The 17357-nt window shown below is 43.2% G+C and overlaps 1 protein-coding gene across 1 annotated transcript in view; it reads right to left on the bottom strand.

The window, feature by feature from the left end:
* Positions 1–17357, bottom strand: part of FAM151A (family with sequence similarity 151 member A) — a 41103-nt gene that overhangs the window by 10389 nt on the left and 13357 nt on the right. Inside the window, exons 3-6 of the mRNA XM_073591475.1 lie at positions 9254–9403; positions 7582–7741; positions 7246–7473; positions 3879–4018 (exon numbers count right to left, since the gene is read on the bottom strand). Coding sequence (XP_073447576.1) covers positions 3879–4018; positions 7246–7473; positions 7582–7741; positions 9254–9403 — 678 coding nt within the window. The remainder of the gene's footprint in view (positions 1–3878; positions 4019–7245; positions 7474–7581; positions 7742–9253; positions 9404–17357) is intronic.

Here is a 17357-nt window from a genome sequence, read left to right as displayed (position 1 = left end):
TACTGAGCGTGCTTTTACCATTCAGCTTCTTATCATACCCTGTCTTGCATAGACTTGGTCTATGTTAGTGGGGGACTACTGACTAAAGAAAAGTCATAAGGCCTTATCCACACTCTTGTTCTAGGACAGAGATTCAAAGATTTGAAGCCAGAAGGTCAGTATGGCATTCAGATAAATTGCAATTTTGGGAGAGGTCCGCAGCCTTTGCTGACCCCTCCAAACCTCTTCTAACAGATTGCTTTGATATGAATATCTAAAAAAGAAACATAAAAATTCTCTGATTTCCCTGCTTGTTGATGCAGGCCAGGGCCGGTGCTACCACTAGGCGGACTAGGCAGCCACCTAGGGTGCACTGCCACCTAGGGTGCAGCCACGGCCCCCGAGAGGGAGGAGGTGGGGAAGCATCCAGCAAAGCAAGCCGGCGGGAGAAGGAAGTGATAAGCCGGCCAGCTGGCCACGGAGGCAGGAACAGGAAGCGGGGCCAGGGGAGGTCATGATTTCTATCGGCGGATACCGCACAGCACACCTCCACTACACAGCACACCTCCACTACACCGCACAGCACACCTCCACTAAACCGCACAGCACACCTCCACTAAACCGCACAGCACCCCTCCACTACACCACACAGCACACCTCCACTACCCCGCACAACACAGTGTAGTTGAGGATGGTGGTGAAGGCTGTGGCGGGGGGTCATTGGAAGGCACCACAAAAATCTCCACCACCTCCACCTAATACATGGGTAGGGCAAAGGGGGTGGAGTCAGGGGCGGAGCCAACAGGGGCGGCAAAATTAGGTTTCGTCCAGGGTGTCAAAAATCCTTGCACCAGCCCTGATGAAGGCCAGTTTCACACAGGCAGCCAGGGGAGAAAGGAGGGTAAAAAAATAAGCTGTTGATACTCGCTTTTTCTGTCCCCTGACTACTTACCTACAGTGTGACATGGTGCCACCTTAGGGCAGTTCATATTGCCACAGCACTTCACTCAGCATGTTGAGTTTGGCAAGTGGTGCAGCTTGAAAAACATACTTATTGAAGTCAATGGGACCGTACCGCAATCGTGTGCCAGACGCATTCAGGGCAGCGTGCTTGCATCCTGATAGCCCAATCTCCAGCAAGGCACACTCACCCATCCACATTCTTTTTTGGTGTTGGATGATGTGGGAGCTTTCCCGGGTGTGTGTTGTCACTGTTCTCTCCATTGGATGGTGTTCAAATTTGGCAATTGTCCCTTCAGACTTGAGTGGATGGGGTGAAGGAGTGCAGATCAGTGAGTACAACTTGCGGGAGGCTATCAGAAGGCATTGGGCGGGAAAAGCGAGTATCTCTTTAAAATAAACTTTGCGATACTTACCCATCCTTCAATGGTCCGTCGTCCCTCGTGGATTTTTCTACTCAGATTCTTCCAGATGCTGGGCTGCTCAGTGTACATTACAAAGAAATATGTGAGTAGGCAAGTAGGTGATTTTCTTCCATCATTTCGTTGCACGTCTCTGCTAAAAAGAGCCTGCTGCTTGCAGTTTTTGAAAGTGAGACTTTAGTTCCGTTTTAAATATAACATTAATAACTGAAAATGCGTAGTAACTGAAACACACTGATTTTTCCCTTTAAAGCGATATTAAACCCCAAAATAAAAAAATTGTATATATTATCAATCATTAAATGTAGCGGATGCATTTCTTTTCTTTTCTTAGGCTCCCCCCCCCCCCCCCGTTTTCACCTGGTGATCTGGCCAGTAACCAGGGCTGCTGATAGAAATCATGGGGCCCTGTACAGCCTACCTGACGGGACCCCCTTCAGCTCCACCCCTGGTCCCTCCTTCAGCCTCATGCCTATTTGGTCACCTTTGCAGTTTTTACTTTTTGCGTTTCTAAACAAAAAATTAAAAACAATTTTGAAAAAAAAAAATATATATATATATTTTACTTTCTGCAATAAAACATATCCAATAAAAAAAAATAATAAATCAAATTTCTTCAATAGTTTAGGCCAATATGTATTCTGCAACATATTTTTTGTAGAAATAAAAAAATCCCAAAAAGCGTTTATTGATTGGTTTGCACAAAAGTTATAGCATCTACAAACTATGTGATGTATTTATGTATTTTTTATTTATTTTTACTAGTAATGGTGGCGATCAGCGACTTGACCACGGCACACGCCAATGCCATAATGTAGTGCAGAGACAGTGCCACCCATGCAGTCAATGCCATATTGTGCTGCAGACAGTGCCACCCATGTCATGCCGCCAATGCCATATTGTGCTGCAGACAGTGCCACCCATTCCGCCAATGGCATAATGCCATTGGCAACATGGGTGGCACTGTCTCTGCAGCACATTACGGCATTGGCGGCATGGGTGACATTGTCTCTGCAGGCAGCACATGCGTTATGGGCCATAACGCATGTGCTACCTGCAGACAGTGCCACCCATGCCATTTTGTGCTGCAGACAGTGCCACTCATGCCGCCATGTGCTGCAGACAGTGCCACCCATGATGCTAATGCCATAACGCATGTGCTGCCTACTGACAGTGCCACCTACCTTTCTCAACAGGACACCGGCGCCACCGCTCACCTCGCTGCTTCTTCTCTCAGGCCGAGTGAAGAACAGAGCAGAGGGAGAGGAATCACTCCGCAGTGCCAGGGTAGGACGTGCTGGCTGGGACTTGAGCCAGCATGAGGACCGGGCGCGGAAGAGACATTCTTCCGTGCCCGAAATAGAAAAAATAGTCCCTCCCCCTGTCGCCACCTGCAGATATTGAGCCATCAAAATAGAAAAAATTGAAAAAAAAAGCAAAAAGTAACGGGGGGGGGGTGTTTTGGAGACTCGGACGGACAATATTTGGTCATGGTGGCTGGAGGATATATATATATATTTTTTTTTTTTACATTAATTAGTTCTGTGTTCAGGTTGCCAGGGCCCCCCTGCTGGCCAGGCCCGGTACAACAGGGACAGTTGTACTTGCCTATCAGCGGCCCTGCCAGTAGCACACCACCTGTATTAAAGTGCCTCCACTCTGGATGAAGGAGCACAGGGGCACCTCTGGATGGCAGCATTGTCAGTCTGGGGGGGTATTAGATGGACTAGCAGGTTTTGGTACACTAACAAATTGAAGTCAAACTCCAGCCAATGCTTCAGAAGCAGGTACATTAACAGTTTTGTTTCTTTTGGGATAAAGATTTTATGTAAAAATATAAAAGCTGATCAGATTGTAAGCTCATAGGGGCAGGGCCCTCCTAACCCTCTTGTATTGAATTGTATTGTTGTTGTATTGTCTCCCTGTGCCAACACATAAGATAAAAGCAGCTGAAAATTTGTGTCACAGAGGGAGCTAAGAGGTAGGTTAGCAGAGAGCTGGTCTATTCGGACTGCAGCTCTGCAAGTCTCTTTGTTCCTCTGCGCCTTTCTTCCAAATCAGCTCTCACACAGTGTATGCCCAGACTCCCCTCCCACTGCTGGAATAAGAAGAAAGATTTCTAGCATGATGTGCACTTTCTTAAGGATGTAGAAAGGGAAAGACAGCAGATATACAAGTAAAACTTATGTAGGGAGATTTGTATCATCTGAAGCTGTTCACTTCACTGGGTATTTGTAAGGGTTTACAACCACTTTAAGCACTCCTGTCAATGTTAAATGGTTTGACTTAACCCTCTAAGTACTACATCTGCAGAACAGCTAGTAAGACTTACTGGCAGGTTTACCAGGGGAAAATAAAAAAAAGGAAACCTAAAAAAGAAAACCAATGCAGCTGTTGCATCCAAGAATTGGTAAGCTGCAATATAAGAAATGTTTGCTTGGCTTTAATCAACTTGCACATCTTTTGAACCGATTCACCTTCACCTTGTCAAGCTGCAGACTCTGGACCCATACTTACACGCTATCTTTTTGAATTCTGATAAGAGGGGTTCATAAATGTCATAATAGATTTGCTCAGGATTGCTGTTATCTCGGATGTACAACAGGTCGCGCACAGTAAGTGGGTCCGAACTGCCTTGCCATAAAGTCAGCGTGTACCTGTGCAGGGAACAAAAACAACCCTTAGATCAAACCAACACCCTACATCTCCATCCTGATACAACTACTATGCAATATGAATGTACAACTGACAACTAACACCATTTAATCTAAAAGGTGAGCAAAAAATGTAATTAATGCATGGGCATCACATAAATCGTAAAATAACAATCAAATCATAGATTTGTGCATAACAAAAGGGGTACACAGGTTCTGTGGTTGATTAGGGTGGTAATTAAACTCACTTGGTGCCTTATCTGCATTAAATTAGCCTCAGAAACTGTGTAATTGATATGTGTTCGGGTTTAAAGGGATGGGGTGGCAACCCTATGTTGTACACCCGCTGTTGTATTTCCTTGTGTCGGTTGAGGTTGCTGCATTACTTCTTTTGCACTAAGCACACTTTTTTGTTTATATTTTGCTTTTAAAATGGTAGTAAACCTATCTTATTCATTTTTCACCATCTCAAGCACTGAAAAGTATTAAACTGGTTGCTCTGTGCAGAATCCTTCCTACCTTCTTTGTTTCTGTGAAAACGTCCTTTTCTTTGCACTTACGTCATCGGCACATGCTCACTTGTTCCGAATTTTTCGGCATGCTATTCATGCCGTACGTCCTGTGCTGACATGCCGGGGCTACGTCATTTCCCTCGACCAGCCTCAGTTCCGAGATCCTGCAAGACTCAGTTTCCATTCACAGTCTTAACCCCATGTGACTCCCTACGTCAGTGGTTCTCAACTTTGTCCTCAAGTACTCCCAACATGCCATGTTTGCAGGTTTTATCTTGCACAGGTGATTTAAATTAGAGTCAACGGCTTGGTATTTTGGATAGCTATTTTATCTAAGAGAAATTCCCAAAACATGGCCTGTTGGGGGTACTTGAGGACAGGGTTGAGAACCACTGCACAACGTCACAGGGGTTGTAAAGCTGGCAAGCACAGCACGGGCCTGAGCAACGAAAATGAGGCTTGGCTTAAAGTGTTACTAAACCCACAATAGTAAAATCAGTCTGTATATGCAGTAAAGAATGCTTGTTATACTCAATCCTCTGCATTGAAAAAAAAGGCTGCTTGACCTTGTATCAACAGATTCTCCCCTCCCTGCACTGTCCTCCTGGACAAGTCTGGATCAGACAGAGTCTTCGGAGTCAGGCTGCACATGCCCAGTTTGGTGTGTATTGCTTGAGAGGGTTTCTTTTTTTTGGGAGAGTGCACTGAATGCCAATCAAAGCCCATGTCACTAAATAAAATAGTTACCTCACAGTCTTGTTCTCATGTTGTATTTGCTTTGCTTTAAAAATTATACCTCATGTGGTTTTTTTGGTGATTCAAAGCATCTTCAAAGCCTCCATAGAAGTCTTTGACAATGCTTGCTAACAGCACCTGAAGCTTTTGAGTTGAGTTAGCTTTATTTTGTTTTGGAGGTATTGCAAGTATGAGATATCCCAGGATGCACCGGGAAACCAACAAGCGAACCGGAAAGGCGTCATCAGCAGTCACTTCCTGTTCATGTGTATATGTATTCTAGCAGTGTCTGGTGCAGAGGTCACATCTGGTATGAAGTGTGGAGCAACAGGGAAATTAATGGGATCTGGACTGGAGCGGAGCAGCTAGCAGATGGGACATGTGGTGTGACACATGGGAACGCTATAGCGGTAGGTGAGCGGAGACTGGATAGAGAGGACTGAGTGGCAGAGGATTAGCAGAACGGGGGGACTGGAGCAGGAGGAACTAGCAATGTCACATGTGGTGAGCAACGTGAGAGCAATATAGTGGAAGGTGAGCAGGGACCAGAAAGAGAGGAGGATCAGCAAACCAAGGACCAGCAGAGCTGGGGGTTACTACTGAGCGGTGGATCAGCAGACCTGGAGGCTACTACTGAGTGGGGCCTCAGCAGATCAGCTGAACGAGGGTTTTAACAAGCTGGGGATCTGCTGAATGGGGGTACTACTAAGCCTGGGAACAAATAGAAAATCAATACACACACATAGAGCATTTAAATAGGTGTGCACACCCTATTGAATTAGAATGTGCACCCTAAAGCTCAAACACACAAGTGTGTGTTTCTACATATATATAACCCCGGTACATTGATCTTCCTGCCGGAACAGTGAAATGGCAGAATCAGTAAGAGGGATATCTTTTCCATCTTCCTGCTGGCACACAGAGCGATAATGCTAATGCACATGGGGTGATTAGGGTGTGCCCAGGCACACCCAGCACACCCTGTGCACACGCCTATGGGCATTTGCCAATCTTCATTAAAGCTTCAAATAAGCATCACTGACTCAACAAAAAAGCATGTTGAAGTGGAAGACGCTTTTATGTGTTAAAGTTGAAGCAAGTGTAAATGAGCCCTTAAAAATTAGCTTTTAGTTTTTGAGAGCCTATCAATTTAAACCCTGGTTCACACTGGTGCAGCTTTGGAATCAGGCTACTTCTCTACTACCCTGTTTCCCCGAAAATAAGACCTAGCGTGATTGTCGGTGATGGCTGCAATATAAGCCCTACCCCCCAAATAAGCCCTAGTTAAAGTCCTTGTAGGTCTTATTTTCAGGGTAGGGCTTATTTTCGGGGAAACAGGGTAGGGCTTATTTGGGGGGTAGGGCTTATATTGCCGCCATCACTGACAATCACGTTAGGTCTTATTTTCGGGGGAACAGGGTATGTGTCTGATTTACACTACCGCATTGTACTGGTGTGTGGGCGGTGGGTGCTAAAAAAAGATCAGTGCAAGTTGCAGCTCCGATTTCATTGTGACTTGTGACTTTGTTTAACAGAAGCCTATGCAAGTTGCAATGAAATCATAAAAAAGTAGTGCAGGAGCCTTTTTCAAAGTCACTGCGACATGAGTCGTGGCAATTTGAACGGTTCCATTGCTGACAACAGGGTGGGGCTTGTCATGTAATTTGGAACTGTCAAATCGCACCGGTGTAAATGGGGGCTAAGGGCTCTTTATACACAGTTTGTGGATCCTTGAAGGAAGGAGAGCACATTGTCCACATGAAATGACGAGGAGTGCCTACTAAGGGCTATCGACTGGAGCCGCTTTTATATCCTAATTCTGGTGAGTACACTTCCTGGCTTTAGCACAGTTGCAGAATTTGCTGGCTAGTATCAGTTTTCATTGTTCCCTGGAATTACTCATTAAACTCTGAGTTAGACAGCACTGATAAAGGACTAGAGTTGCATCTAAGTATCTAACATGCATGACATGATGCTGGTTACCGGTTAGACTTCTCCAGAAGCCAGTTGAAGTGAGGCCAGGCAGTGGGGGTCAGGACAGCTCGAGCTGGGAAGGTGATCCTCTGGGGAAGATCCTTCACTAGATCATACATTGTCACAATCATTTCTCTGGTGTACGTTCTGTTGGAGAGAATCGGTGGCAGGTACAATGTCACCCAGCCAGGGGAGATTGTGATGTCCGGGAATTTCTCCTGGATTAAACCCAGAAACCTGCAACGATGGATCGCGGTTACAATAATTACTTTCATCAATTTATCCTATTTGTTAGAATATATCTAACTTGCAAACAATATCACCAAATATCTTCAGGATACTGACTGTGTGGCATTGACTCCTATTTCATGGTTGACGTTGGGTCCGGCCACGATGTCCGCATTTATCCACACAGGGCGGTTAATGTTCATCTGTGATGACTTTTTCAGCAATATGTCAAGTGACGGGCTGACAGCTTGGATGCTCTTGAAGTCCAGTTTGATGCCTGTATAGAACAAAAGGTTAATTAATAACTGATACATAAGAGGTTAAAATGTATCTAAACATAAATACAAAAATTTAATATTTGCAGCTTGACAGTACTTAGATATGGTGGCTGCATGAGTTTTTCTGGCTTTTTTTCCTTTTATTTTCACCTGGTGATAATGTTAGTAACACACATTTAGGACTACAGAATACCCCTTCTCTTCTTCTCCATAAGGGGGGGGGGGGGTATTGTAGTTCACAGTGCTACCTTCACAAAGCTTACTAATAACATTCAGCACAGGCAGAGAGCACACAAGATTTCTATTATCATAACAAAACACTTTCAATATTTTTTTAAGCTGAACTCTAGCATAAGCAAACATTGTCTAAATACAAAAGTTATGCGTATTCTTACATGAATCTTGGTGTGCTTTCTTTACTTCTTCCAGATCTGTGCAGTAATCCAGCAAAAAATGAGCCTCTGTTTAGGAGCTTCCTGTAATACAGACCGGGACTGCTGCTCTCTTTTCATGTGCAGAGTGACTGGTCTTGTCTCCGCCCCCTACTGTAGTTTTCTGCAGACAGCCTGTAGTGGGTGGGGCCTGCTAGGTCCCTCCCACAGCTCTGCTCTCTGCACAGACTACAGTATGTACAGCACAATGATGATATTATGTTTTATAATATCCGGGTTTGGAAAGGCATTTCGGGCACACAAAGCTTATTTTTTGACTACTGGGAAGTATATTTAAATGGAAATTTTTATCCCTGGAGTTCAGCTTTAACAGGTCAAAAAGGAGCAAATAACAGATGTTAATTGTTATAATTTACATATGCTTTAAGTAATTGTTCATTGTACCCTTTAAAGCATTGTAACATTGTCTGTTCCACATGTAGGCAGGTGCAGTCTACTTTCTCCACCACAGGGGGCGCTCCTCTGTAGCGGCACTGTTGATGGAGAGAAAGTCAAGAGGAACAGGATCCTGCTACAGTTTCCTGGCACACTGGGGAAGCTATCCTATTGGATGCTGCCAGCCCATGTGATTCTGGCGACCATCTTTGATCTGGCGGAGCCTATTTAAGGCCCTGGCTCCCAGTTTTGGCATGCATTTGGTGAGTGGGTAGTATAGGGAAATGTACCCTGCCCGTTAGGAACAGTACTAGCAGTAGGGAAAGGTTCCAGACAAGAAGTGAAAGCATAGGGACTTCAGCTCCTCTGGACATACCTCCTGATTGGGTACGAAACAGCCAGGCCACATTCTACGCTCTTTCCAGGCGCTGTCAGTCTGGCTGAATATTGCTCTATTCCCCTTTACTGGAAGCCGTAAGTGCACCCTGTTGGGTGGTCTTCCCTCCAGGTTTTGTTCTGAACTGTTACTGCATTACTTAAATTACAAGTTCTCTATTGCACCCGACTGTGTGAATTATTGATGCCACACCATGCTGCACACCACCTACAGACAAATAACCATTGAATGGTCATAGATTACATATAACTTTCTCTGATCCAGTCACATGAAGACCAGAATATTACCTTTAGAAGAACGAAGCACAGTGTCCAGCCATTCTTGCAGTGTATTGTCACTGTATATATCAGGGGGATGAGCCATGATAGGTATATCTGTCTCATTGACTGTTCCTTGTCCCTGAACATTGACGTCAGCCTCCAACACCATTATTCCACCTGTAGGGTTATACATAGTAATCAGATGAGGATTTGTAGGTGTTCCCTCGATTAATATTAGGCATTTCAAACTGCATTTTTGTTTCATGACTGCCAGAGAAAACCAATTACAAGATAAGTCACCTAAGAAGCTGGAAATCTCCTTAAAAAGGGCAAAGACTGATATCTTTTCACTGTTTCACTGAGTCACATGCAGAGCCACTGACAAGAGGGTAGCACCTGCGCTCCTTTATGGGGCCCAGGCCCCATAAGTTCAACAGGGGGGCCCAGAGCTGCAGGAATGGGAGCAATTACTGGAACCAATCCCCATGTGGTTCTCCCTGTGTTTATAATGCTTCAGTTTATGAATGAACAGGGAGTCTCTGTTCAAAGTGCTTTCTGTTCATTCATCCGGCAGCTGAGGCTGCAAAGAAAGGATTGAGGAATCTGTCCTCAATCTCTTTCTCTGTCTAAAAAATTAGACAGCCCCACAAGGCTGTTAAAACATGTAATAAAGAAAAACCTAAAATTTTAAAAAATAATGTAAAAAAAAACCCAACATAATTGAGGGCTTATTCTTACAGGTATTCTGGTTGTGTGAATGAGTGGTTTGTTCATGCGGCTGGGGGCCGCCTGTTAGACTTGGTTCTCTATTCTGTCAGCTAGGCTGTATGGGGCCCCATGATTTCTAACAGCAGCCCTGGTCACATAATTCATAAACTTAAACTGGCCATACACTGATCGAAATTCTGCCAGTTCAGTAGGGACCAGCCGAATTTCCATAAGTGTGTGGCCGCCCCCACTCAACGGAGGTTGCTCGTTTGATCCACATCCGTCAAAGGGACATGCTGGAAAACCTTTCCTGATCAGTGGCTGAAGCCATTGATCAGTGTACTCTGACAGCTTTAGGTCCTGCTGTCAAAATACAATGTCCCAGTGGTGGGGATTCCTCCATTCACTGTATTTGTATTGATGGAGGAATTTGTTTTTTTTTTCAGCCAACTAGTGAGAACTTGAATAGTTCAACATTGTGAGAAGGAGATATAAAGCATAACCATTATGCTCCATTACAAAGTTGAAAGCAGATCCTGAGTATTTAATAATCTGATATGGCTGCCTTGTATATATATATATAATTACAAATTATTTACAGTAACAAGATTCTTAAAACATATCCTAATAAGATTATAAATATAAAGCCGTTCTCTTCAAGTGAATAGCCAAAAAGACTGAAAAGATCTTTCTTTCCTTTTAAATCATGAAAAGACCATTATATGCACATCAATGCAAAATAATCTATTCAACATCACAACAAATATATAAAGTCAGTTAGACGACCCAAAAATATCTCCTTATATTTGTATATCACATGATCAAGAGAGCTTTACAGTACTGAGTATACACACATCCGTAATAACCTTATGATGACCCACCTAATGTTAGGTAGGTCCTCCTTTTGCCTCAATAAACAGCCTGACTCATTGTGGCATGGACACCACTAGACCTCTGAAGGTATGCTGTAGTATCTGGCACCAAGCCATCAGTAGAAGATCCTTTAAGTCCTGTAAATTGTGAGGTGAGGCCTCCATGGATCAGCCTTGTTTTTCCAGCACATCCCAGAAATGCTACTTGGATTAAGATCTGGAGAAATTGGAGGCCAAGTCAGAACCTCAAACTCGTTGTGTTCCTCAAACCATTCTCTGGTGCCATATCTTCCCCAGGTAAGCGACGCACACACAATCGGCCAACCACATGATGTAAAAGAAAACATGATTCATCAGACCAGGCAACCTCCTTCCATTGCTCCGTGGTCCAGTTCTGATGCTCACATGCTTTTGGAGGTGGACAAGGGTCATCATGGACACCCTGACTGCTCTGCTGCTATACAGCCCCATACGCAACATACTGCAATGTCCATTTTTTCTGCTTTAAACACATCAACTTTATTGACAACAAGCTTACTTGCTGCCTAATATATGCTTCCAAATTTCAGAATGCCATTGTAATGAGAGAATCAGTTTTATTGACTTTACCTGTGTTTATATTATGTTGGCATTAGGTTAAAGGATATGTAAAGGTTCCTTTAAAAAAAACAAAAAAAAACAAAAAACAAAAAAAACCTGTCATACTTACCTCCTCTGTGTAGTTGGTTTTGCACAGAGTGACCTCAATCCTCCTGTTCTGGGGTCCCTCAGCTGCGCTCCTGGGTCCTCCTCTTCTCAAGTGCCCCGTTGGAGAACCACTCTCCCTCGGGGCACTTGTGCGGGCCTGCTCCTGTGTCCTGCTGCTGCGTCCTTTGACACAGACAGCAGGACCCGGCCCCCGCCGCCCGGCTCCCGTGTCATTGGATTTGATTGACAGCAGTGGGAGCCAATGGCTGTGCTGCTATCAATCTATCCAATCAGGACCCGAGACACTGGTGTCCTCGTCCCCGTAGCTGGAAAGACCAGGTTCAGGTAAGTAAAAGTGGGGCTCTGGGGGGCAGCTGCATCACAGGAGGTTTTTCACCTTAACGCATAGAATGCATTAAGGTGAAAAACCTCAAGGGTTTACAACCCCTTTAATTATGATTTTGGGTAATGCTAGAGAAAGCGGTGTACTATTTGCATTTTGGTAGTTTGATTCTCTGTTATTTTTCAATCTGTGCTATTTATTCAATGTTGTATTTTAAGCCTGGGTTCACATATCTGCAGCTGAAGTTTGCAGTCCAGTGTCCTGTGTCCTATTCACCGGTTCAAGTGCGATTCAAGCGGCAATTTTCCCCTGAATTTGCACCTGAACTGGGCAGCTTTATATGCGGCTCATGGGGGACTCTGGACCTTGCTCGGGGCTATTCCATCTACCGGACTGTCTGTTACCTCCCTGGGACCGCCTCTCTTGTGCGTTGGTAGACCGTGTCGGCATGACGAGCCCCATGTTTTATGGGTGGGCGCCATGCATTCGCGATCTGAGGGATTCTAATTTTGACCCCACCACACATGTGCTGACTACGGGGACCGCACTGTCAGTTTTTATTAACCGCGATGCACGGGCAGTAAGACGTCAGACGCACGCTCGGTCCCATTGCACATGCGCGATTACTATTCACTAGCACTGCTGATGGAGCAGCTAATGCTCTGGTGGTCACACATGCAGGATGACCTAATCCACTTGCGCGGCCGCACCATGGGCTGTGAGCTTGTGCTGGTGTCTCTGCATATATTTAACTCGGCGGTTTTGCATTGGATGCATGCTCCCGCCTCACCCTTGTGGATAGCCGTGTCCCTGGAGTCTCTGAGGATCAAGGTAGATATTAAAACGCATTAGTTAATGACTGTTCAATGTCTTTCCCACCCATTTCTCTTATTTTGCTCATATGGGGCACTTGTATACTTTGCTGCTGTTGCGGGATACATGTAATGTGGTCCCGGTCTGATGGATCATGTGCAGGAACCAATGTAAGGGAAAAGGTAGTTTCCAAAATGTCCACGGCGGGTTTGCGAATGCACGGAACATAGCCGCGAGTGAAGGGGAAAAAGTAATAGAGTAAGGGAAAACGGAGTTTCCAAAATGGCTGCAGCGGGTTCGCGCATGCACGGAACGCCGCCGCAAGTGTTTCCATGTCTCTTTATTGATGGGAGACAGCTGTTGGGATTTGGGACCAGCCAATGAGCGTTCGTATACCGGCGGTGATGTCATAGGCCGTCGGGATTAAGTGGATACTTAAGACCCTCAGGGTGGATGTTGTTGTGGCCGATCGCCCTGCATGGTGCCTGCAGGATTTTTTCCAAGGTGAAAAGTAAGTTGATTTTGTGTAAGATTGTGGCAACCTGATTCCAGCTTATTGTTGAACATAGCCATGGTCTTTGACACTAACCTATCATTCCTCTATAGGGGATAGTCCCTTGGGATAGATTAATCAACATTGATCTTCCCTGTTTCAATGGTATCATATTGATACTAAGGAAAGGAATACAGTTATCTTCAATGAAGGAAGTGTTTAAGTAAAAGGAACTTGCTAAATTTATGTTATACCTATCTAGAAAAATCTGAGATTTAAAAGAAAACTCTGTGATGAATCATGTGTTTTTTAGATGGCACAGCCCCTTGAAGCTTACCATAAGTATATAAAGTATACGTTTTGGGAGTGATATAATTATCAACCTGTGAATTCCTTGACTTCTTATTACAACAGGGTAGGTCAAAGTTGAACTATAGTATGGTTAAAATGATTGGCTTAAGTGATAATAAGAGTGGTGTACCAAGTTTATTCTACTATATGCCTTTGCAGGTGTGAACGTAGGGCTATTGTCCCCCCCTTTTTTATGGTACACTAACACCTCATTGGACCTCTTGGTGGGCCGTGAGGACCATTTGGAACCTGGATCACTTTTGGGGTGAGTGTGCATCCATCAGACGATCTATATATTATTGTAATTATGTAAATATATGAATTGTAAATGTGATAGATCTTTTGGGGCCTTTGTGTGTATTAGTGTCTTCTTCCTTTTCATTGCTCTTTTTTTTCTTTTTATTTGGATTTATTAAAATTCAAAATGTATTGTTTTCTTTTAGTGACATTGTATTAAGGTCCTACAAAAGCTCCAGAAGAAGCCACGATTGTGGTGAATCATGTAGAGGCAACCAACTTTTGTATTGTAACCGCATGACTTTCCATGCTCTAGTTATAATGTTATTCTCTTTTTAACCATGCTTGTTTAAATAAAATTATGAAATTTGTAATATCAATTTAATTTGATTTTTTGCACCTCAAAACTCCCAATTTTGTTTCTTGGTACTTTTTGAATATATTTAGGGTAGGTGGTGCTTGTAGAGAATTCTCCGGCCTCTAGCATCTAATTTACTTATATATTTATACTGGTGGTAGCTGTAAGGATTGGAATCCAAATCCACAGCTATATTTGAACCCCTTTGCTTGATTCCATATGTAAGAATAGGTCTGCCATTTGGAACTATTATAAGTAGGCATGTATGTGTTCCAGATATATGTAGGTCGACTGTGTTTACTCTTTTTAAATCATAATGAAAACAGAAACTACCCAAATGACCCTGATCAAAAGTTTACATACTCTGGTGATTTTGGCCTGATAACATGCACACAAGTTGACACAAAGGGGTTTCAATGAGTTTCTGGACTCCTGACAGACCCTTGCATCTTTCATCCAGTGCTGCACTGATGTTTCTGGATTCTGAGTCATGGGGAAAGCAAAAGAATTTTCAAAGGATCTGCGGGAAAAGGTAGTTGAACTGTATAAAACAGGAAAGGGATATAAAAAGATATCCAAGGAATTGAAAATGCCAATCAGCAGTGTTCAAACTCTAATCAAGAAGTGGAAAATGAGGGGTTCTGTTGAAACCAAACCACGGTCAGGAAGACCCACTAAAATTTTAGCACAACTGCCAGGAAAATTGTTTAGGATGCAAAGAAACCCCACAAATAACTTCAGGTGAAATACAGGACTCTCTGAAAACATGTGGTGTGGCTGTATCATGATGCACAATAAGAAGGCACTTGAAGAAAGATGGGCTGCATGGTCGAGTCGCCAGAAGAAAGCCATTACTACGCAAATGCCACAAAGTATCCTGCTTACAATATGCCAAACAGCACAGAGACAAGCCTCAAACCTTCTGGCACAAAGTCATTTGGAGTGATGAGACCAAAATTGAGCTTTTTGGCCGCAACCATAAACGCTTCATTTGGAGAGGAGTCAACAAAGCCGATGATAAAAGGTACACTATTCCGACAGTGAAACACGGAGGTGGATCGCTGATGTTTTGGGGATGGGTGAGCTACAAAGTCACAGGACATTTGGTCAAAATTGATGGCAAGATGGATGCAGTATGTTATCAAAAAATACTGGAGGAGCATTTGCATTCATCAGCCAGGAAACTGCGCATGAGATGTACTTGGACATTCCAACATGACAATGATCCAAAAGGCCAAGTCGACCTGTCATTGGCTACAGCAGAATAAAGTGAAGATTCTGGAGTGGCCATCTCAGTCTCCTGACCTCAATATCATTGAGCCACTCTGGGGAGATCTCAAACATGCAGTTCATACAAGAGAGCCCAAGAATTTACAGGAACTGGAGGCTTTTTGCCAAGAAGAATGGGCAGCTTTACCATCTAAGAAGATAAAGAGCCTCATCCACAAATACCACAAAAGACTTTAAGCTGTCATTGATGTTAAAGGGGACAATACACAGTATTAAGAACTGGGGTATGTAAACTTTTTATCAGGGTCATTTGGGTAGTGTCTGTTGTGATTATGATTTAAAAAGAGTAAACACAGTTGATTGATAATAAATGGCTTCAGCCAAACACCAACCATGAGTGAAAGAAAAGTTTTTGTGTTATCATTCATATTCTCTGAAAAATGGCCAAGAAATCTTAAATTCTGCCAGGGTATGTAAACTTATGAGCACAACTGTACATATGTGTATATGTGGGGGGTATTAGGAGATAATTCTATCCATATGCACCCCTGTCCTCCTTGCTCTTTTTGCCATTCCACTAGTATTATTATACTATATTTTGTTGCAGGCCCTCTACCTTTATAGACTCCTTTTCCAACTACCACAGCTCCATATCTATATTCCGTGTTACCTTAAAACATTGTTTGGGGGTCATTATTATTATTATTATTGTTATTATTATTATTATTATTATTATTATTATAATACAGGATTTATATAGCGCCAACAGTTATACCCTGCATCCTTGTGTGGAACATCTGGGGCCTCAGAAAACCCTTTTGGAAGTGAGTGTGGGGGATATTTCCAATATTGGCAGATGAACAATCTATGTTTATAGACATTATGACCTCTGTGCTGATGGTTCTGTAAGTACGAGACCATTTTCCAACTTTGATCATTTCTTTTTGAACTATGAATATGTTATACCCCTGTTTCGAAATTTTAAACAAGCTATGTTCTGTTATAGGATGCTTTGATCTTATGATATTCTCTTTGAAAATTTCCCTGAAGAAGGGATCTAGGTTTTTGTCCTGAAACGCGTCAGCAATAAGAGAAAACATCTGAAAATACAGCAATATTTCCATATCAGCAATTTTCATACTATGTCATGGCTTTTTTAACACAGTGATGTATACACAGATTTTGTATCTATGTATTTAAATAAAATGGTGTATTTTTAATATTACTTTGGTTTATCTATGTGTTGCCGTTAAAGTCCCAAAAGTACTGGGGGTACCTATTTACAAACCTGAACCGGACCCTAAATTGCACAGGACCCTTTTCAAAATGGCACTGCAGCTGCCCCGAACATGTGTTGTGAATTGAAAGCCAGTCACACTCACATGTTATGTGAACTGAATGCGGTTAAAAACCCATCTAATTTGCATATATGTGAACCCAGCCTAATAGTATGAATGTGATGAAAAAACAGTCCTTCACAACAAATCAAGTGACTTGTGACTTTCTTCTCTCCTTGTGCCTGGTAAGTAAATATATTTATCGGTTCAGGTGCTCTAAATCGTGCTTTTCTCATATACATTCTTACCAGAGAAATCTCCCCACTAGGGGGTGTTGCGCCTTTCACAGCCTCCTTGCTGTATTTCCTGTAACAGACCTCAAAACGCTGATGCCTCCTTGTGGCCCCTTCTCCTCATTATTTGCTCAGTGTACGTGGGAAGAAATTGAAACCTCCATAGTGCAATAACGTTTAACCATTTTATTTTTCGTATAAGGTAAAAGTATGCACTTACAGTGTGTAAAAACCGATTGCACAGTTTAAATTAATAAGTGCTCCTTCCTCTGCGTTCCACATTCGTGAACCGAAAGTGATGCAATGACGCTGTGGCTCCGTCTTACGCATTTCATCATCAAGACGTCTACTGGAGCTGCAGAGGAAGCAGCACTTCCTAATTTAAACTGCGCAATTGGTTTTTACACACTGTAAGTGCATACTTTTACCTTATATGGAAAATAAAACGGTTAAACGTTATTGCACTATG

Source organism: Aquarana catesbeiana, linkage group LG07 (assembly GCF_042186555.1).
Source record: "Aquarana catesbeiana isolate 2022-GZ linkage group LG07, ASM4218655v1, whole genome shotgun sequence".
Classification (NCBI taxonomy): domain Eukaryota; kingdom Metazoa; phylum Chordata; class Amphibia; order Anura; family Ranidae; genus Aquarana; species Aquarana catesbeiana.
Note: the sequence above shows the minus strand (reverse complement) of the source record. Positions and strands in the feature narration are given on the sequence as shown.